General features: G+C 54.0%; 1 protein-coding gene and 1 long non-coding RNA gene across 4 annotated transcripts in view; one reads left to right on the forward strand and one right to left on the reverse strand.

Annotated features, from left to right (window-relative positions):
- The window catches only part of HIP1 (huntingtin interacting protein 1), a 42,388-nt gene that overhangs the window by 4,829 nt on the left and 16,387 nt on the right, over positions 1-21,172 (forward strand). Inside the window, exon 1 of one of the 3 annotated variants that reach the window (XM_048324521.1) lies at positions 3,885-4,577. The exons of 1 other annotated variant lie outside the window; for it this stretch is intronic. In XM_048324521.1, the coding sequence (XP_048180478.1) occupies positions 4,416-4,577 (162 nt within the window). In that variant the 5' untranslated portion in view covers positions 3,885-4,415. Of the gene's footprint in view, positions 1-3,884; positions 4,578-16,860; positions 16,962-21,172 lie in introns of those variants that run through there. One more of the 3 variants, XM_048324524.1, reaches the window with a different exon arrangement.
- On the reverse strand, positions 11,513-18,159 carry LOC125336216. Its single transcript, XR_007207702.1, has 2 exons — positions 17,345-18,159; positions 11,513-12,719 (listed from the first exon to the last, which is right to left on the reverse strand). It is a non-coding gene; the product is annotated as an uncharacterized LOC125336216 (long non-coding RNA).

Here is a 21,172-nt window from a genome sequence, read left to right on the forward strand (position 1 = left end):
AGCTTTGCCAAGAACTTCAGTTCTTACACAGGAAATGAGGCTCCTTTCAAAGCACCAGAGTGGGGCTATATATATACAGCCTCTCCAAAAAGATATTTAAAGAAACATATTGACACTATCAAGAACAGGAAAAAATAGCTCCTGGCTGTGGGGAGCGAGGGCTCAAGGCAGCTGAGCCCATCCTGGGGGAGTAGGTGATAGAGGGGATTAATTCATGGCCCTTTCATCTCCAGGAAAAGGAACTCCTGGGTTTTGTGCTGTGTGAAACCCCCATGCTTTCGGTCTCCTGGCTTTTACTGGGAACTAGAGGTGCTGGGGATTGAATACAGCTTTAGCAGTGAAGTAATGAGTCATCTCCTCTCTTTTCAGCGAGTCCCTCTTAGAAACTTATTTCCATCCCCAGGGAAAGAAAATAGTTTGTCTTGTACCAGATATGGGGCTGCTTTTCTCATCAGTGCACGCAGGGATGGAGGGGTTTAGGAGGTTTTTTTAGATATAGAAGTATCTATTTTAGATGCAGAAATATCTGAGTTTTTTAATGTGGGGATGGACTCCAGAAGCAGCTGAGCCTCAGGAGGATGAATGGATTTAGTGCTGAAAGTACTGCCACCGAGTCCAGGAGCTTCTGCAGCTGGGAAAACATGATGGTTTTGGACCACCAAGTGACAAGGGGGGAACCTTGCCCTGAATTACACCAGAGGCCAAGTGGGAAGACAGGGATGCTGGGGGATGTTGCTGCCCCAAAAACCCCTTTGCCTCTCGCTCAGCATGTACTTTCCCACCAAGGATGTCCTGAGGGGTGCAGGGGGGCTCTTATCCAGTTAACTCCATCCATCTGCAGAGCTGAGGAGAAACAGCCAGGAAGGCAGGGTTTTTACTCAATTTCCTATCAGAGGACTCTGGACTGAGTGTGGTCCCCTCTGCTGCCACTGGCCATGACCCGAGTCCAGGGAAAACAGTGGGGAAGGGCATATAGGATGTGGGCACCTGTCATGAGGAGGGGGTGACTCATCCCAGCCTTGCTCTCCCAGAAGAAAAAACTTCTGGACAGGGGCTGGAGCTGCAGAAGGGCCAATTTTGGCTGGAAGACTGAGAATCCAAGGATGGGGAGAAGGTGCCCATTGCAGCCCATTGCATCATCCCATATATGTGACATGGGGCCAGGATAAGCATCGCCTGCTCCAGCACCGTCCAGCACATGACACTGCAGCACAAACCCCAGCACCTGGATTCTGTCCCCACCCTCATCCCATCGCCTGCTGCTGGCTCTGCACCCTCTGAACCTGGGACAGAGCGTCAGCAGCTGGGGGTCATGCAGCAGCATGAGGGCTGGAGGAAGGGCTGGATCCTGGCCCTCATCCCTGCCACCAGCTTGGCTGATTTATTTTGCACAGTCACCAAATAAAACTTCCTGGGGACAGCCTGTTCCCCGGGTGACAGCAGCAACAGGCAGTACAGCCGGTGTTTTAGCCCGGATGTGTGAGTCCAGCCCACGGCTGGACTAATTATACATTGTGTGCTGTTCTGGGCTAATCACAGGGCAGGGTAAATGATCCCAGTCCACAGGAGAAAAGTGAATTATTTTATCAAATGCATACACAGACATTGAATAGTTTATTATGGACTCACCGAGGGGGTTGGGTCAGAAGGCACCTTTAAAGCTCACCTTGTTCCACCTCCTGCCATGGGCAGGGACACCTTCACTAGACCAAGCTGCTCCAAGCCCTGTCCAGCCTGGCCTCGGACACTTCCAGGAATAGAAGTGGAGCTGTTGGAGCGAGTCCAGAGGAGGCCGCAAAGATGTGCTGGGGCCTGGAGCCCCTCTGCTCTGGAGACAGGCTGAGATACCTGAGGGTGTTCATGTGGAGAAGAGAAGGCTCTGGGGAGACCTTAGAGCTCCTCCAGTGCCTAAAGGGTCTCCAGGAGAGCTGGAGAGGGACTTGGAACAAGGGGCTGGAGTGACAGGACAAGGGGGAATGGCTTCAGATCAACAGAGAGTGGATAGATAATGAGATGCTGGGAAGAATTCTTGGCTGTAAGGGTGGGGAGGCCCTGGCATAGGTCGCCCAGAGAAGCTGTGGCTGCCCCGTCCCTAGAAGTGGCCAAGGCCAGGTTGCATGGGGCTTGGAGCAGCCCGGTCTTCCTCTAGTGGAAGGTGTCCCTGCCCATGGCAGGGGGTAGAACTGGGTGATCTTTAAGGTCCCTTCCAACCCAAAGCAGTCCGGTATTTGTGCTATGTGAGTTCAAGCTTTCCTTGTGCTCTTTAGGAGTCCCAGTGGGCCATGACTGCTGAGGTCTCCCCACTGATGCCATCCCCTGTCTTCTGGGCTCTCAGAAGGAGAAGGGACAATTCCTGGGTGTCCCTGAGGTTCTGGCACAAGCACCTTGCAACACAATTTGCACTTACAAAACCCTGAATTCTTGTTCACTTCCATGTGAACACAAAGACTGGAAAAAACTATTTTCCAACTAGTATCTGCTAATTCAAATAAAACGCGATGCCACAGGCTCTCTCGAGAACGCTGAGCTGCTCACATCCATCTTTTATTCCAATAAAAGAGACAAATGGGAACAATAAGCAGCAAGTCTCCAACCTGGCCCTGGCGAGAGAAGCCACTTCTCCCAAAGGATCCCTCCTCTGATGGAAATTTCCTCTTTCCTGCATGGTGAGCACTTGGCACAACAGGACCAAACACCCACTGGGGAAGGGCACAGGCTGATGATGTTAAACTGGGATTTATTGTCATCACATAAAGCTACCAGTCAGACTAGACAAATATAGCATCTAAAATTATGGAAGTCTTGGAATAAAGTAGCCACAGCTCAGCAGGGTTTTATTAGTTTGCTTCACTGCCAGGCAACAAAGGGTTTTCTTCACATATGGTACATTTGGGCAACCCCAGTTCCCCTTGAACCTGAGTTTCATGGCCAAACCATCAAACCAGCCTGACAACCTCCCTATGAGCTGAGTAAAGCTAGAGCCAACTCTGGAGCTGCCCAATTCCTCAGTCCACACTGTTGCCAGCCACTGGACTGGTACTTTCTGCATTGGTGGGAAAAAAGGCACCTTCTTGTTGGAGCACCGAACTGGCACAACCAAGGGACAGGAAGGGATCAGTGAGTGAGTGCTGAGCACTGTGGAGCACACAGACTCCAGGACAAACCTGATAGATATACCCAGCCCAGCCCATGGTGGGGACTGACACCCTGTGTTGGCCTGAAGATGTTGTTGGAAGCCGTGACCAGGGTCTGATTCTGCAGCAGCTACAGAGCTGAGCCCATCCTCATCGCACAGCACCAGCCACAACCACAACCAACCCTCAGGACATGCTTTCCATTGGTGTGAGGCTTGGTAAGCTGGAGAAGTGTCCCACCAAAGAAGGGACTGAGATTCCTCAGTTACAAAAGGCAGCTCCATGTGCTGAGAGACTCTTAAAACATTGGGGTTAGGCTGGAGGACCTTTAAAGATCATCTAGTCCCAATCCCCTGCCATGGGCAGGGACATCTTTCTCCAGGGTCAGGCACCTGAGCACAGGAGGGCTCTGTTGAACTGTTGAAAAGAGCAACTGGCATCTTTTGCACAAGCCAGATGTGACCCTCAGATCCCCAACCTGACCGTGGTGAAGTCACAGTTCATCCAGGTCTAAATGCAACCTCTGCATCCCATCTCTAAATGAAATAAATGCAACCTCTGGATCCCACTGAATAAAGCATGGATCAGCAGTCTAGCATCTCCATGGGCTTGGCAGCAGGTCACGCTGGTGCCCTCACCTTGTTGATCCATGGGCATCACAGGATCATTTGGATTGGGAGACACCTCCAAGGTCATCGAGTCCAGCCTGTGACTGATTCCCACCTTGTCACCCAGCCCAGAGCTCTGAGTGCTATGTCCAGTCATTCCTTGGACACCTCCAGGGATGGGGACTCCACCACCTCTCTGGGAAGCCCCTTCCAATGCTGAACAATGCTTTCCATTAAGGAATTCTTTCTGGTGTCCAACCTGAACCTCACCTGGTTCAGCTTGAGTCAATGCTGTCTTGTCCCATCTGTTGTCCTTCTCCTGAACCATGTTTACCAAGTGTGCCAACTTCAGGTTGCTCCATATGGACCACCCAGTCCAGCTCTACAACCCTTGGAACTGCTCAGGAGAAAAGTCACACAGCACCAGTAGTGGTGTGAGGATATCTTCTGAGGTCTTAAGGGAATGCTGAAGTGGTGGCAGAGGAAGACTTCAACTTTCGGGGTGTTGAAGAAGTCAGTGTAGGCTGGGAATGGCTTCCCAGAAGAGATGCTGCTTCTACACTAAGTCAGCGAAGCCATTGAAGAACTCATCTCTCCTGGTGGCTCTGTTCCCAGTCAGTGACCTGGTGGTGTTTTTCCAGCCAGGAATGTTTTGTGCACTTCACAAACGGGAATGAAATGTTCCGACAGTCTGCAAGGTTTGGCTGCTTCTGCAGAGGTAAATACTTGTCTGGAGAGGGCAAAGGTGGGTATTCCTGAATTTGCTGAAGTTTATGGTCACCTGGAACTTGCACAGTCCATCCTGTCCTGCTGGGATTCATGGAACAGGTGTCAGGTGAGGCTGTAAACCCTTTCAGCAGCCTGGGGAAAGGGGAGCTGCAGTTTGATGGAGCTTCTTCCACCCTGTGGTCCCGGGGGACACTCCATGCCCTGTCCCTGATCACCATGGTACCTGTGACCCTCCCCAAGCACAGGGAACCCAGAGTTGTGTTGGGGTGATGGATGGGGCCAGTCCTGGACCTTCTCCTCACACAGGAGGGATGGGAGGTGGTGGGGTGCCTTGGGATACGGCACAGACAACATTTTGGTGGGTGGGATCCAGCCTGGAATTTTTGTTGTGCCCCACAACTCTCCTTCCTTGGGGGCACCTCAAAAGGTGGGTTGAGCAAGACCCTCTCCCGACTTCACCCATGTCCTCAACAGGAGGGTAAACTACTCCCTTGTTTGTCTTCCTGGCTCTTGCAGTCCCACTCCAGCTCTTTTTATAGCTCGGGAAGAAGTGCCTTGAGTTTCTGAGTCGTCTGGGAGGCCAAGCACACAGGGAGGAGTCACAGCTAGAAATAGGGCTGCTCTCTGCTCCTGCATTCCAGATTTTTTATTTTTTTAGCTGAAATGTCCAAATTTGAAGAGTCCCATTGCTGCAGGCACAGAGCTGGGAACCACCCACATTTTTTCCATTCACATTGGGTCTTCTTTCTCCTTTGCCTTATTTCCAGTGCCCTCACACCAACCTCTGAGCCTCCTCGAGATGATTTCCCCAGGGAATGGGGTCTGTCAGCCCTTCGTGTGTTTTCTGTAACCCCCAGATTTCACCCCTCAACATGGCTGGTTTGCCAGGAGAACTCCCTGAGGAATTAGTAATGTCTGGGGGGGTGGAGGAGCGATCAGGTACTTGCCAAAGCTTCTGAGTGGTGGGCAAAAAGCTCAGACTAAATATCCAGGAATTTCTGCCTACGGGGAGGGAAGAAAAGCTTTGGCAGCAGCACGGACAAGAATAAACCAGAGCAAAGGAAAGAGGAGAAATTGTTGGACAAAACCTGTGGTTTCCAGCCCGTTATTATATGGGATTTTGGCTATGGTGCTATGCTAGGGCAGGGGCATGTGGACAGAGCTGCAGAGCATCCACAGCATCCTGGGGTCAGCTCCTCTCTCCCATAGGAGCAGGGCATAATTAACTGTGTCACCTCAAGACTTTTCCATTAATCCCTTAATATTTGGATACTATTGTAGTATGCAGCTAGGGTACTAGCTATGTAGTAGCTATGTAGGGGCATACCCTAGCTGCAATTTCCACTCTGAGAGTTCTTTTAGCACAGAACCACTTTGGGTCCCTGCTGTCCTTTGTCTGTCAGCCTCCAGGGTGCCGTGTGTGTGCACCAGCATCTCTGTGAGCTGGGAAAGGGACATGCCAGGGAAAAATAAATCTGGGATCAAATCTGAACCAATCTTTCTTCTAATCAGCTGTCACATGGAAATGACAATTAGACAGTGTTCCTGTTAGATCGTTAATAATTTTAACCCTTTTTCCTCCCTTTCTGCCGCATTCACTAACTCTGTGAGCAGTTGCAATCCAACTTCTCTTCCCCATCAGCAGGGAAAAGAGATTTTTCATATTGTGGGAATGCTAAGAACTATGGATTCCTGTCAGAGGGGTGAAGTCTGTCAGGCCCTTTCTTTGGATAATAAGCAAATTTTGAGAACCCAGTCCCAGCACCTCCAAGGGATTCTTTCTTTCCAGCTGCAGCAGGAAGTGCTGAGATTTCTGCCTGGGGAAACAGCAAGCATCTCATGAACAGGGGGTGTAGCCATGGTGAGGTCTTCTGCTTCTTCTTCCCATGGGTATTTCCACCTTTCCCAGCCCTGGAGGGTAAGGATGGTGCTCAGCTCCTTACACAGCAATCCCCGGCTGGTCCCACAGCCTGGGTGTTTCAGGACCTGGAGTTTTGCTTCTTCTCTGCAGGTGTTCCTGGTCCTGTGTTTGGGTTCAATATGCTCTTCCAGAAGGAAGCAGCATTTGGAAATTCCCACCGATTGTCCCCACATGGATTTGTTTCTCTGCCTCACCAGGGTACAGCAGAGGGCCTGGCCATGGTGGTTGGGCTGTGTCAGGGCTCTCTGGGTTGTTTCTGATAATATCATACAGCAGATTTCTAGCACATTTTTATTTATTTATTAAAAAAAAAAAAAGAAAAAAGTCCTGACTCCCTGAACATCATCGGAACATCGGAGGATTTTCTCTGCAGAAGTGCTGGGTGCAGCTCCCACGGTCCCCGGGCTGGTGCCTGGCTTAGCCATCCATCATCTTCTCCGAAGCCACTCTGATTCCCGTGGCTTTTGTGTCCCAGGAGCCTTGTCCCTGTGTCACTCCACCCAACCCTGTCACCTCCCAGCACAACATGTCCCCAGCAGGAGGATGTGCTGGGGGCGGGGCAGTGGCGTGGGGGGTGTGAAGACCAGGGTGCCCTGTGCTGGGCTGGGCCCCCTGGCAGTGGCTGACGGCTGCTGAATTGCTGGAAAAGAAGGAAATTGGGTGCGTTTAGTGTCTCTCAGAGCCCTCTGCCAGCGTCGATGGTATTGTGTGTGCTCCACGCGTTGTGATTTGCATTTGAGAGCAGAGATTTCCCTCCCACATTAAACCCCGTTTTCCTGGAACAACATGGAAATCCCGGGGCTGCCCTTCCCTCTGTTCTGATGAACTCTAGCAGGGGCATCCCTGGGGTGCAGAGCCCTTCAGGCGCCCCTCTTCGTGCCTTCATTCTGCTGTGGAAGATGTATCATCCTGCTCGTAGGGCCAGAGGAAGCAGGGAACAGAGTGGCAGGCACAGCCCTCCACGCCCAACCCATTCCACTGTGGAATTACACGTGGGGGATGCCCTCCATGCCATGGGCAACCAGTGGCTCCCAACACCAGGGGCATCCCCTGCTGCCAGAGAGGCTCTCGATGGAGCTGCATCTTATAGTCTGTGCTTATTCCAAGTGCTTCCCATCCGTTTTCCCAATGCTTCCGGGAGGCATGGGCGTGTCTTCCACACCCAGAGCTGGGTTTCATGCCCTTAGTGCCCCTCCATCCTCGGTGCTGGGGCAGGACAGTGCAACCTTTCTCCTTGGGCTGCATGAGCCCAAAAGTATGCTGGCAACACTCCAGCCAGTGGTGTTTATTTCCACACAAGGAAAATGAGGAAAACCAAATATTTATATCTCAGGAAGGGATTTTGCAGCCTTTTGCATGGAATCGTGGCTGCTATTCCCTCCTCGATCAGCTCAGACAGGCGGCAATAACACATGAAACACAGTTTCCTTTGTGTGCTGGGTTTTTTCCACCTCGGGCTCCACCCTGGTCGCAGCGGAGATCCCTGCTCCAGCCCTGCCGCCTGCCCAGGCCCTTCCCACACCCAAGGAGCAGGCAGCGTGCTAGGTGCTCTCAGCCAGGCTGAGAGACCAGGCTGTTGCAAGACCCATCACCTGTGGCAGGAGCAGCCACAGGCATTAGATGCAGGAGCAGGGACTGTTAAAAGAGCACAAGGAAAGCTTGAACTCGCATGGCAGAGAATCCTGGAATGGTTTGGATTGAAAGGAACCTTAAAGACTCCACCCCTTGCCACGGGCAGAGACAGCTTCCACTATCCCAGGTTGCTTTAGGCTCTACCTCACCTGGCATTGGCCACTTCCAGGGATGAGGCAGCCACAGCTTCCCTGGGCACCCTGTGCCAGGGCCTCACCACCCTCACAGCCAAGAATTTCTTCCCAGTATCCCATCTAACCCTGCCGTCTGGCAGTGGGAAGCCATTCCGCCTTGTCCTGTCACTCCAGGCCCTTGTCCAAAGTCGTTCTCTAGTTCTCTTGGAGCCCCTTTAGGCATTGGAGGGGCTCTAAGGTCTCCCCAGAGCCTCCTCCAGGTGAACACCCCAAGGTGTCCCAGCCTGGCTCCAGAGCAGAGGGGCTCCAGCCCTTGGGGTTCACCTACGGGGTTTCATCCTGGCACTAGTGCATATGAGGGGATGCCAGGCGGGGAATTTACCATGTCATTTTTAGCTGTCATTTGGACACCTACTTGCTCCAGCATTTTTCCCTTGGACTGAACTGGGCACCTCCATCCTGCTGGGTCTGCTGGGAGAGAGACCAGCCCTTGGCCCCTCTGCAAACCTGCAGCTCTCTAAAGCCCATGGCTCCATAGCCCTTCTGGGAAGCAGCTGTTTGGGACACAGGGAGGTGGACGGGGTCTCGGTAGCTGGGGTGGGGGGAAGAGAGTTGGGAAGTGGCCTCTGGGGCCAAAGCAAGCAGCCAAACCTGTGGGAGCCCTGGGAGGAGGCAGCTTTGCTGCGAGCCGGCATCGCCCACTCTGCTCCGACCTCTCCCTGCAACCACACGGCACTTAAATACGAACAAGCTCAGGGCTGGAAACTGCCCCCATGCTGGAAGTATGTTGCATATTTCCTATAAATACTTCGGCTGCTGCCTGTTAGCCAGAGGCAGGCGCAGCATCCACATCCCCCTACAGCCCCAGCACTGCTGAGGGGGCTGCAGGCAGGGGCTGGCCTCATGGGATGTGGTCTGGTGCAGGGAAAACACGTGCTGTGGCATTTCCCAACCTATTGCATCCAGTGGTTTCACTTCAGGCGAGTTTGTTCCCCCTTTGCTATCTGGTTGCAACAAAACCGTTCACATTTAAGACTTGTGCTGAGGTGTGTGTGCCTGTACTGTACCCCTGCTCCCCTGTCTGGGTTCACATGGATATAAAGCTCAGGAGAAGGCTTGGGAAGGTCCTGGGAGGTGGTTATGGGCTGGACACTGAGCTGAGCGTCACATGTGGCAGTGGTGTTGCCAGGCTCTGCTGTCTCAATTCAAGGGACAAACAAAAGCAGATAATTAAAGTGATTCCTCTGAGGGTGCAACTGAAGGATCACCTAAGGCAAATGTTTGGAGATTCACAAGGGCCTCACGATGCTTTGGGAGAGGGAGGAAGGCACCTGAGAGCATACGCTGAATGTGTTTTGGCACTGTGCTTCACATGAAGCTTCAACTCCCCATTTATGAAGTCTCCAGGGCAGAACTTGGCAACTTTAAAAGGAAATGAGTGGGAGATGTGTTTTATGGTTTCAAACTGAAAGAGAGTAGGTTTGGATTGGGTGTTAGGGAGGAATTCTACCCTGCAAGGGTGGTTGTCCAGAGCAGCTGTGGCTGCCCCATCCCTGGAAGTGTCCAAGGCCAGGTTGGACAGGGCTTGGAGCAACCTGGGATAATGAAAGGTGTCCCTGCCCATGGCAGGGGGTGGACTCAGATGAGCTTTAAGGTCCCTTCCAACCCAAATCCCTCTGGGATTCTATGATGTATCAACCATCTTCTGAGTCACTGGTGACACTGATCCAGATATGGAAGGGGCTGCAAGTAGAGAAGGGAGGACAAAGTTGATGGGGGGGTCAGTGGACTCATGGCTGGGGGTAAACGTCCCCATGGATGGGGACAGCTGCTGGGGGCACTGACCCCTGTAAACTTTGGGGCTTGCACTTGGGTGACATTGGAGCTCTGCTTCCTGTGAGCCCAGGGAGCAGCAAGGGTCAGACATGGCAAGATGAACCAGTTCCCAGTACAGTTGTCTCCTTTGCTGACCCTGTCTCCTTCTTCTGGGCGTTGTCTCATATCGGTGGTGTCAATGTGAGGCAAGAAGGAAGCGACGCCACAACAGAGCATTGTGTGTGTGCAAAGGAAGAGCCAGCCTGGGGTTCCCAGGAGGGTTCCCAGATAACCTGCATGTAAGGATGGGGCCACAGGGGACCCAGGAGACATCTGCAATGATGAGCAAGTTGTCACATAGAGGTTAAGTGTGCAGGTTTACATCTCACTGCCATGATTCACCTGTGCCAGCCCCTCACCTCCCTCATGGTCCAGCATTTCTTTCCCATGTCTAACCTGACCCCACCCTTGTTCAGTTTAACATCATTGTCCTGTGTTGGGGCCCTAGAGGTGGAGGCAGCCCCAGGGGGGTCTCAGAAGACACTTGGCTTTTTGGGCTGTCAGCATATATGGCTGGATCATGTCCCATTTGTCACCCACCAGAATCCCCCAGTCCTCCTCCACAGGGTCATCTCCATCATCCATCCATCCATCCATCCATCCATCCATCCATCCCTCCATCCCTCCATCCCTCCATCCATCCATCCATCCATCCGTCCATCCATCCATCCCTCCATCCCTCCATCCCTCCATCCATCCATCCATCCATCCGTCCATCCATCTGTCCATCCCTCCATCCATCCCTCCCTCCATCGATCCATCCATCCATCCCGCCATCCATCCATCCATCCCTCCATCCACCATCTATGAAATCAGTGATGGTGGAATACACTGAATCACTATGGAGTCAGTGGATCCAGGATATGGAGGGGCTGCAAGCGGAAAAGAGAGGACAAAGTTGGGAGCCATTGGTGGGTAAATGGCCCCATGATGAAGAGAGATGCTGAGAGTGTTTATCCTCACAGACCTCTGGGGTCACCGCAGACCTCCCTAGTCTCTGCTGGCACTAGGGATTGCCATGGCCCAGGTCCATGATCTTGCCCTTAGCCTGACTGAACCTCATGAGGCTCACATGGACCCACTGCTCCAGCCTGTCTAGCACCTTGTAGATGTCCTCCCTTCCCTCCAGCCCATCAATGGCACCACTCAGCTCAGTCTCACCCTTTCTATGGGTTCCCAACCCTCCACACCAGGTAGGAAACAGGAGTTTCATCTGCCCCTGGTTTGGATGGGAGGATCTACCTGTCTCCTTGAAACATTGGCAGGAGTTGGAAGCAGCGAGGGGGGAGGATGCTGCTTATCCCACCTCTCTCTTTCCCTCTTGCATTTTTAATCCCACTGGCATTGTATTGCTGCTCTCTGAGCTCCTGCTCACCTTGGAGCAGCCCCACTGAGCCGTGTTTCACAGGGCCGTGTGGTTGTTGTAACACCAACAGGGATGGATTGAACAAGGAGCTAAAAATACCAAATGATCGATAATGGCACCATGAACCCAGATTTTGCTTTTTATTTTTTTAAAGAAAATCTCTATATTGACAACACAACCAAGTGGCTTCCTGTAAAGGCAGGAGGGATAATGGAGCTCGGCTCCCTGCCCGCACACGGGGCTGGCAGCGACCCGCAGCCCTCTGTCCACGAGGATCCTGTGGTCTGCCCTGGGAGCCCTTCATGGATCTCCTGCCCGGGGTGATGTGGAAGGGCTGCTCTCCTCCCTGCTTTCCATGCTGGTCCAGTCATGGTGAGCAGCTGGGAGAGCTTGGTGCTGAAATAGCCCCCGGTCTGCCCACTCCTGCCTGCTCCTGCATGCTCTGTGCCGGCACAGCCCTGGGCACAGCCGCCAGCCCTGGCCTCGTGCCTGCTTCAGACTGATCTGCTTTTTCCTCTCGCTTTCACATGTCCAGGAAACTGCAGCATTACAAGGATTTGAAAATGGCCTTGAGCTTTTTAAGCACTGCTCCCAAGCGGATATTTTTCCTAAATCAAGATTTGCAAGATTTGGGCATTAGCCAGCCAGGGGGATTTCCAGAAGTGTTGGAGCAGCCAAACACCCTTTAAATCTGCCTCCATGCAGTGCAGGGTTGAGGCTGGAAGTGGCTGGTTCATGAGGACAGTGACCATTTGGAGACATTTTTTACATCACCAGTGTCAGCATGAGGGTTTTCCAGAGCTTGTTCATTGATGGATCTCTTTGGAAAATCACAGTGGGTTGGGATCAGGCCTGAGGGATTTGGCTGTACTGCAGTGTCCGAGTCCAGAGAAACTCATCACACCTCCAGCTCCTGCCAGTGCTGTTCCATCCCTATATCCTGACTAATCCATGATAGGGTGCTGGCAGTGGGGAAGGTGCCTGGTGCAGGTCTTGGCTCTGTTTTGGAAAGACATGGAGCAGTGCAGGAAAGCTGATCCCTGTTAGAATGTTCTAACATCCCATTCAGTGGGGAAAAAAGCCATTGCCACCAATGTGGTGACAGCAAGGCAGGTTTTTCCTCTAAGTCCCACTATCCCAAACACTGCTGGTGCCCAGCATTCACTCCCTGCTCCTAAAATGCAAGCTCCTCACACAGCCAGTGCTGCTCATGCAGCTCCAAGGATGATCCAGACACCAAACTCAGCCTAACCCAGCCTCCTCAGCACATCCCCCAAGGGAGTGCTCCAGGGCTGGAAAGCTGCTGGAAAGAGCTGAAACCTGAAAAACAGACAATAAATTGTTTTGTAAGTGCTTGGTGGTTTTCCCAGTGAACCTGCTGTTCTACCTAGAGCTCTGAAAATCCCAGGATCCTGGAGCTCCCCTATCAGAACAGTGCTTCAGCAGCATTGGGCAGGTGTAAGCTGTGGAGCAGAATTAGTTTATGGTGAGCTGGGGAGCTGGGTTTAAACTGCTCCTACACTGGAGGAGCTGGGAAAAAATACCATTCTCTGAGGAAAATGAATTTAGGAGTCTGAATCTAAGGGGTTGGTTGAGAGCACAGCTCCGACTTGGTTCCTCTCCTTGGGGAAGACTTGGGAAATAACAGAGAGATCAAGAGGGAGCAACAGATATTATTAGTCATCCAGGAGGGAGGCGGCTGCAGGGGAAGAGGGTTTTTAGTAGAGTATTTTTAGACCTGGTAAAATGAACAGAAGGAGAGGAAAAAAGAGGGAAGGAGACCTTTGAGAGGCACATAAATGCTCTCTGGAGCAGCTTGGCCCAGGCTTCCCACTCCTGCCCTGAGCATCAGCTCAGGCGGAGATTTGCTCCAACAGAAATCAGAGATGTAAAAGCAATAAAAGCCAAAGCCTTAGAGAGCATTTCCGAGGAGCCTCTCTGGGCTGCAATGACAAAAGCCCACACTTGCTGAGACATTTTACCCTAATTCCCATCATTTTAATGGGAGGCGATTGCTGAAGTAGAGTTTAAAAGCTGCTTGCAGAGCCTCTGGCGGGTGGGGGAAGATGCTGATTGTCTCTTCTTTTTTCATCCGTCGTGATCCGGACCACACATACCATCCTGGAAGCTGGCAGGAAAGTCACGGAGCTGCAGGAGGATGGAGGGTGCTTCCAGGGTGGAGAAAAGGGACTTGGAGTGAAGCACCCAACGAGATTCAGTACAGCCAGGGGGAGAGGAGGGATCTCCACCTCTCCAGATCAGACCAGAGGATGATGAATGAAGGCCCTTAGGAGACAGGGTGAAGCAAGGAGCTGCCTCCCCCCTGGTTGGTTCTCTGGGGAAGCAGCCCTCACTACTCCCTGTGGGAATGGCTCCTTCCTACCCCACTGGAGGCAGTGCCTGTGATGCCCTGCAGTTGTTCAGCAGCCCCATCAGTGCATCCCTCCTAATTCCCTCCATCCCACCTGGAGAGGCTTGCTAGGGCCTCTGCAAGCACATCCCGAATTGTGGAGATAGGATGCAGCCCTGGAGAGGGTTGCTGGAGCCTGAGATGAAGCGTGTGGTTTTGCACATCTGACTGGGATACTCTGTATATCCCCTGCTCTTCGGGGGAACCCCTGGGAATAATCCAAGAGCAGAGTGGGGCCAAGGAATGCCTCTTCACCCTTGTGTCCTCACAGTGATGCAGTGAACCACAGCAAGGAACTCTCCTGGGAAGAGCATGAAATTCCTTCCACCTCAGTGGATCCCTGAAGTGGTGGGATTTGTCCCCATAGGCCGCACTGGCCTTTCTTGAGCCCTGGAATGGTTGGGTGCTGTCATTCCTGCTCAGTGCTTCCAGCTTTGCTGGCCGCTCTGGAACTGGTGTTTCCCTTTGCTCTGAGGATCCTCCCAAAATTGCTTTTAAGTTAATTTCCAGATTTTCTCCTCGAGCTGCCTTGGCTCTTAGTTTTGCCCCCTGGCTGAAGCTCCCCCCATGCTGTGAAGCCAGGTGGATTTGGAGCTCTCTGCCTTTGCCCCAAGTGCTTCCTGGTGGTGTCCAAACTCTGGGCTTGCTGGAGCAGCTCAGCCATAAGGAATACACAACAGTGGCCTCGGATACTTGGATGTCCCAGCTCTGCAGGAGACCCTGGATAGCAGCTATAACCACCTTCCCCCTGAGCTGAGCATTTTGTTCAGGGGGGAGCTGGTCTGAAAGCTTGATTTGGATAAATAAGGTTAATGATGATGAGCTGATTTTAATTTGGGGGATTGAGGAGGGATGCTGGGAGCACAAAGCCTGTGAGTGGGGGGTGGGCAGTCTGGCATGACTGCATGCGGGTTCCAGTGGCACTACAGCATGTCACCACTAACTATGAAAAAATGGATGTATCCTGCTTATTCTTTTAGAGGCTATTTTCCATGCAGGGGCCATTGTAGAGAAAGTCCCATCCATCCTGTGCATGTGGGAGGAACTGGGTTTAGTCCAGATGCTCTTTGGCTTTGGCTGTGCTCTTTGCATACCTGCCTTAAGGTCTCTTCATGCAAATGAGCCATTAATACTTGATGACCAAGTGCTAATTGCAGCACTGTGGCCTCTGGAAGCTGTGGCTTGGCTTCTTGGTGACTCCAGAGATGGTGCCCTGGAAATTCTGGACTGCACCTCCAGGATATCCTGGGGCAGCAGGCAGCAGCAGTCGTGGCATTGAGTTCAGAGCGATGCTAAACCCAGCTAAGGGGGAATTAATTAATTCCAGGATCCCTTTAAGCTGGGGGGAACACTAGGCTGGTGGGTGGGCTGCACAGCAAGGATCCATGCTCTTACTTTTCATGTTGAGAACATGGCTGGGAGTCTCATGCTGAGAGGCTTCACTGGGGGGAGGGCACAAAACCTGGCCCCATGATGGCACCTGTGACAGGAGCAGGTACCTGCAACAGGGGCAGGTGCCTGCCCTGATCGCAGAGCATTGACCCGTGCTCATTCCCAGGCTCAGAACAGGATCCAGACTCTGCTCCCGAAGGAATTTGGCTGCTGCTTAAAACCATCTGGTCCAGCAAAACATATTTAGTCCAGCAAAAAACCTGTGAGCTGTGTGCTCTGAGACAAGCAGTGCTGCCAAGCAGTGCTCCGTTCATCTGTCTGTCCATCCCAGGGATCTCATAGGGGCTTTAACAGCTACCTGAGGAAAATGCAGCCTGGTCTTGGCCCTAAAAGCTCCCCCAAGGCTGGGATGAACTGGGTGGTTGCGGAGCTGGGTGTTGGGAGAGTGCAGGGGTGGCAGTGCTCTGTCCCCTCTGGGATGTGGGATCCTGTTATCTCATTAAGAGAGGCCAAGTCACCATCCCGGAGTAAGTGGCTGAGCTGTGACTAGACTGCAGTAATCCCAAGGGATTAGTGTGTTGGCTGGGCTGGCCCTGCAGCAGCACTTCGTTCTTCGGGCTCTGAAGCGTCTCCTCCACCGGCAAGCCAAGGGCCCCGCCAGTGCTTTGGGATTGCTTTTAGGAGATTCACTGAGTAATAGAAGAATTGTTTGGGTTTCTTTTGTGCCTCCAATCAGAAAATGTTCCTTGAGCACAAGGAGGAGCTGGGAAAAACCAAAATCCTCCTGCCTGGATGTTCTCTTGTCCCTCAGCAGGGTGGTTGTGGCAGTCAGCAAGCTGTGCCTGCCTGTGGGGTGGGCTCGGGCCAGGGGCTTGTTACCACACTGGTTTAATTGCTTTTGTTGTTGGAACCAAGACACCAGCAGCCGAGTGGGCTCTGGAATAAGGGAGCCCTGGGCAGGTCCCAGACAGATCCACCGGTGTAGCTTCACCCCCAGGCACAGAGATGGGGCAGGAGGTGGGGCAGGGGATAGAGTAGGGGGGGGCTGACAGGGAATGGACATGGGGACACACACAGGGGTAGGGAGTCTGACAGGCAGTAAGAGAGGGGTCTGGCAGTGGAGTAGAGGGTCAGGCGGTGGGGCGGGGGATGGAGCAGGACGGTGCAGGTGGTACGAGGGATGAGGCAGGGGATGGGGCAGGAGGCCAGGGATGGGGCAGCAGATCTGGCAGCGGGGCAGAGGTTCGGGTGGGAGTCGTGTAGGGGATGAAGCAGGGATCTGGATGGAGCTCGGCAGTGGGGCAGGAGATGGAGCGGGGCGGCGGCGCCGAGAGGTGCGGAGCTCCCCACGCACCCACCGTGCAGCCACCCTCCCCCCGGGTACCCTCTGCCACCGCCCCGGGGCGGGCGCGGGGGCGCGGCGGGGGCGGGCGGGCGGTTCTGCGGGACGGGGACGCGCCCCCCGCGCCCGCCCCCCGCGGGCTCCTTTGTGATTCCGGCCGAGCGCCGCGGCCGCGCCCCCGCCCCGGCCGTGCCGCCCCTCGCGGGAGCGCGCCCCGCGCCCGCCCCCCGCGCCCCCGCCCCGCTCCCCTCCCTCCCGCGCCCCCCCGCTCCCCCGCCCCGCTCCGCCGCCTTTGCCCGGCAGAACCTTCCAGCGCCGCCGCCCCGCGGGGCCGCCGCCATGGGCGCCGCCGCCGCGCCGCGCTGAGCCCGCAGCCGGCCGAGCCCCCGCCGCCCCCGCCATGGAGCTGGGCAAGGTGGTAAGTGCGCGGCCACGGCCACCCCCCGGGGACCCTCGCGCCCCTCCCGGGCTCATTCCTGAAATCGAGGTTCGCATCCAGGGAAACTCCTTCCCGGGGAAGTTCGTTCCCCCCGATAGCGGCGGTTCCCGGAGGAACATCGCGGGGAGCGGGGATGGTTCGTGTGGCGGGGGGACCCGCCAGCATCTGTGGGGGGCTCGTCTCCGTGGTGCTGCGGCCGGGGCGGGTTCGCTCCCACACACCCGTGTGAATCGTGTTCCCCCAGTCTTCGGCTCGGCCGGCTTCAGGCCGTGCCACGAGCACCCGTGTCCCCACGAGCACTCACTCGTGTCCCCATGCATCCATGTTCCCATGTCCTCAGGAGCACCTGTGTCCCCACATACCTGTATCTCCACGCGCTTGTGTCGCCATGTCCAGTGCTGCTGTCACAGCTCCTCCGGCCCATGGGGACTGCCCCTCACCCAGGTAGAAGGAATGGAAACAAGTTTGGGGCAAGAAGTGGGTTTTTAGGGTCCGTTTCTACAGGGAGCATGGTCACCCCTGCGCTGCTCTCCTGGGAAGAGGGATTTGGCTTTTCCCGGTGCTCCGGCAGGTCCCTCAGATGCAGCATTGAGCCCACATGGTCGTGGCTGCTATTGGCACCATTGCAGGATCCAGACGTCCTGGGGGGATAACAGGGGAGGGATTGCCCCATCCTCCTCCCGGGAGTTGCTGCTCACCCAGAAGCATTGCAAGGAACGATTTCCACCAACGCTAGATCCCAGCTTAATTTGGGAATATCCTGCTAGTGCAATGAGCACCGCCGTGTTCCTGCCGGGGTGACGCTTCCCAAGAAAGATGGGTCCTGAATGGCAGCTGATCATAGAAATGCACATCTGGATGTGAGCTCCTTGCATCTGCTCCCCAAATTCTCCATCCTCGCTCCTTTATCTCCTCCTGTTACAAAAAATGCCCAAATACTTGCATCTGCTGGGAAGCAGAAGACTCTGGTCAGCATGACTGGGAATGTTTCAGGAACGTTTGTAGGTGGTGGAAGACCTTGCTGGACCACTGACACTGTCAGACACAGCCACACTCCCTCCCCAGACAGAAGTCACCACTGCTGGAAGAGATGATCTTTGCATAAAATCCCCATTTAGAATTAAAAGCCTGGATATTGGGGCAGCTCATGAGAAAGGCTCTGGCTGCGGCCAAGCCAGCTGGGCACATGGGGCAGGATTGACAGAGTGCCTTGAGCAGTAATTAAGTGAGGAGAGTAATGAGCAGATGTGCATGTTTTAATAGAGGGATGGGGGTCCTGGGGTCCCTCTGCATTTCTGCCTCTCCTCAGATCCAGCCCCCTGTGATGGGCTTTGGTTGTGCTGTGGGGTCGGAAGTGCTGGCCAGCAGCAGCCTGGGCTCTGAGCTTTACAGTGTCAGCTTCTCTAGTGGTCCCTGTGAGGTCTGGATTCTGTAGCCTTGCTTTTTGCCAGCTGTTCTCCCCAAAATTGCTCCTTACTATCCTTTTTTTCCCCTAAGGTTTATCTGTGTATTGGAAAAGTCCACATTCCTTAAACTGGATTTAAAAATTCCATGTCCAAGTAATTAAACTGCGTAAGTTGTTTATGGCTGGACAAATCCAGTTGCCCAGCACTCCAGTTGCTGGTTCCCTGTGGTGGGCAGTGATGCGTTCACTGTGGTGAGCTCTCGTCCCTGGTGTTGGTGGAGCCAAACCCTCCCTGGGGTCATTCCAGCTCTCCCCTGCTGGCATCAAGTATCTCACTGGAGCCCTTGGGACCCACCACAGATTGGTTGGGTGGTTGTGTTCTTTTCCTTTGCCTCGAAGGTGGAGGAGCAGTTGGATCACACTGTCTCATCCTACCCTGTCTCTCCTGATGGTGCGGAACTCGGGATTTTCGCTGGAGGCTCTGGAAGAGCCAACAGTGGGTCAAGTCCTTGCACACGCAGCTCATGGGTGCATCCCCCTGTGGATCCCAACCTCTGCTACCCTCAGGAGGAGCTGGGAGCTGGTGGAATGGGCTGTCCAGGCACACTCCAAATGGACATCCTACAACTTTATTTTGGTTTTCCTAGTGGGATAACAGCACTACAGCTCTCAAGGCAAAGGCGTGCAAGTAGTCAGGCATCAGCTTCCAGCCTCGCATGTCTCCTCGTGGTTGGAGACCTCTGAACCTCATATCGCCATTCCATTTCCTGGCTCAGGTGTTTTTTTCCCTGGAAACCCCACCTGTGCTGGAAGAGCTCTGTAACGCTCCATCGGGCATTGCTGAGTGCCGGAGGGGCTGGTGGTGTCATCAATCTGAAGTCATCATCCTCCTGGCCTCAGGAGAGCAGACCTGGCGGCAGCAATGCCAGGGCAGGGTCTCTGCTAAGAAGAGCATCATGGTGATGCCACTGGATTCCAGCGTGGCTCACAGAGCCTGTTGCCATCTTCTGACTCTCTTTTGAGGTGTTCCGTGTGCAGGCTGTGGGACAAGGTGACCCCAAACACCTACACTGCTATCACTTGGGATTCAGGGCTGTCTCTGGACACCTTGGTCCTGCTCCTGCCTGCATCTGGGCTGGTGGCATCGGCATGTCCTCCTGGAGAGGGACATCTGAAGCCACTACCACTGGGAGTGACCCCGGTGGATGCAGCAAGGTTTTGGGGTCTCTATCACTGGAGTATGTAGTTGGTTTGGGAAAAATGGTTGTTTTTATGGGCCAAGCAGTGGGAAATCTGAGACTTGTGTCATTTTGGGAATTACTCTCATCTGGAAGGAGCAGGAGGTGAGAAGAGCAGCAGCATCTTCCGGGAGATATTCACACAGCCTGGACAAGGACCTTCATCCCCAGAGCAGCTCCAGGATGTAGCTAGCCAAGAGAGGAGCACTTGCTTTCCAGACTCATGGATTCAGCAGCAGATGCAGCCAAATAACCTGGATTAAGTGGTGGGAAGGTATTTTTCATGTCTTCTGACTTTCTGCTCACAGGAAGCCCATGGGACTGAGTGGGAAGACAGGTTGAGCATCCTCCTATCCAATACACGGAAATATATCCCTGGATTTTACATCCTGTGGGGCTGGCCAGCCCTGCCGGCATTGCTTTCCTGCCTTCCTGGCTCCCTTTCCCTCCGGCTGCTGGCAGCCACAAAGCCAGGCTTGTTCCCTGCTCCTGCTGCTGCTGTCAGGCCACAGGTGCCCAGCATGGGGGGACTGCAGCCACCCCAGTTGTCCCCAGGAGCTCTCACCAGTCCTCAGCAGAGCACTGTACACCCCAGGTATTACCCAGCTGGCTTTGCTCCAGGATTTTGGTGGACAAAACCATTCCCTGAGCCCCATCAAGGCTGGGATTTGCCACTAGCTGCCGGTGGTGGGTGATGTTTAAAGAGAGATGTGCCCTTGGAAGAGCTTGCCTGCGTCCCATGTCCTGCACACCTCCAGGGCCTGACCTGAGCTTTGCTTTACTGGGGTTTGCATCTTAATTAAGCCCATGGATTTTTTTCCAGGCTTGTTGTAGTCAAGTCTCCCTGCTCACTCCCTTCTCCAAAGCTCCTGCGTCTGCAGGGCTTGTGAGCGGTTTTCCGGAGGTATGCTCCATCCCGTCTCTCCATTTATAGAAAGGAATTAAGGAGAAATGAGGGAGCATTACTGAGAGGATTTGCACTGCGACTTACTCAGTTTCTCCAAATAATTTGCAGTAGCTCTGGATTCTTTAATCAACACTCATTTCCTTTTGGAAATGAAAGAAGCGGGAAGGCGTTGTGCTGCTCCTGAGCCAAGCTTGGCTCTGTGCCTCCAAATGGGAAATTTTGGATTCAGGGAGTGAGAGCGTAATCTGGGGTGAACTGGTGGGGAGTGAGGGTGTGTGTGACAGAGGGAAGTGTGTGTCAGGGCTCAGAAAGCCTCTGTCATCCTGACCCTCTCCCTCCATGCAGTTTTGGGCTCCTCTGTCCCTGTCTGGAGCCTGCAGAGACACGCCCAGAGAGGTGACATGAGACCTGATCCATGGATCACTGTCCAGCCTGGCAGAGCCCCATGCCTAGCCCTGCCCCAGGTCCTGCCCCACTGAGCTCAGTCCCACATCCTGGCCCTGTGGCTCTGCCAGGGTGGCCGGATGGCAGTGTCACCCTCACACCTCTCCTTGTGCAATGGGCCCCTCTGGACTCTTGTCCCGCTTCCCGCCTGGCCTGTTGCACAAGAGGAAACTCCAGGGTTTCCTGTCCCAGCAGT

Source organism: Corvus hawaiiensis, chromosome 20 (assembly GCF_020740725.1).
Source record: "Corvus hawaiiensis isolate bCorHaw1 chromosome 20, bCorHaw1.pri.cur, whole genome shotgun sequence".
NCBI lineage: Eukaryota > Metazoa > Chordata > Aves > Passeriformes > Corvidae > Corvus > Corvus hawaiiensis.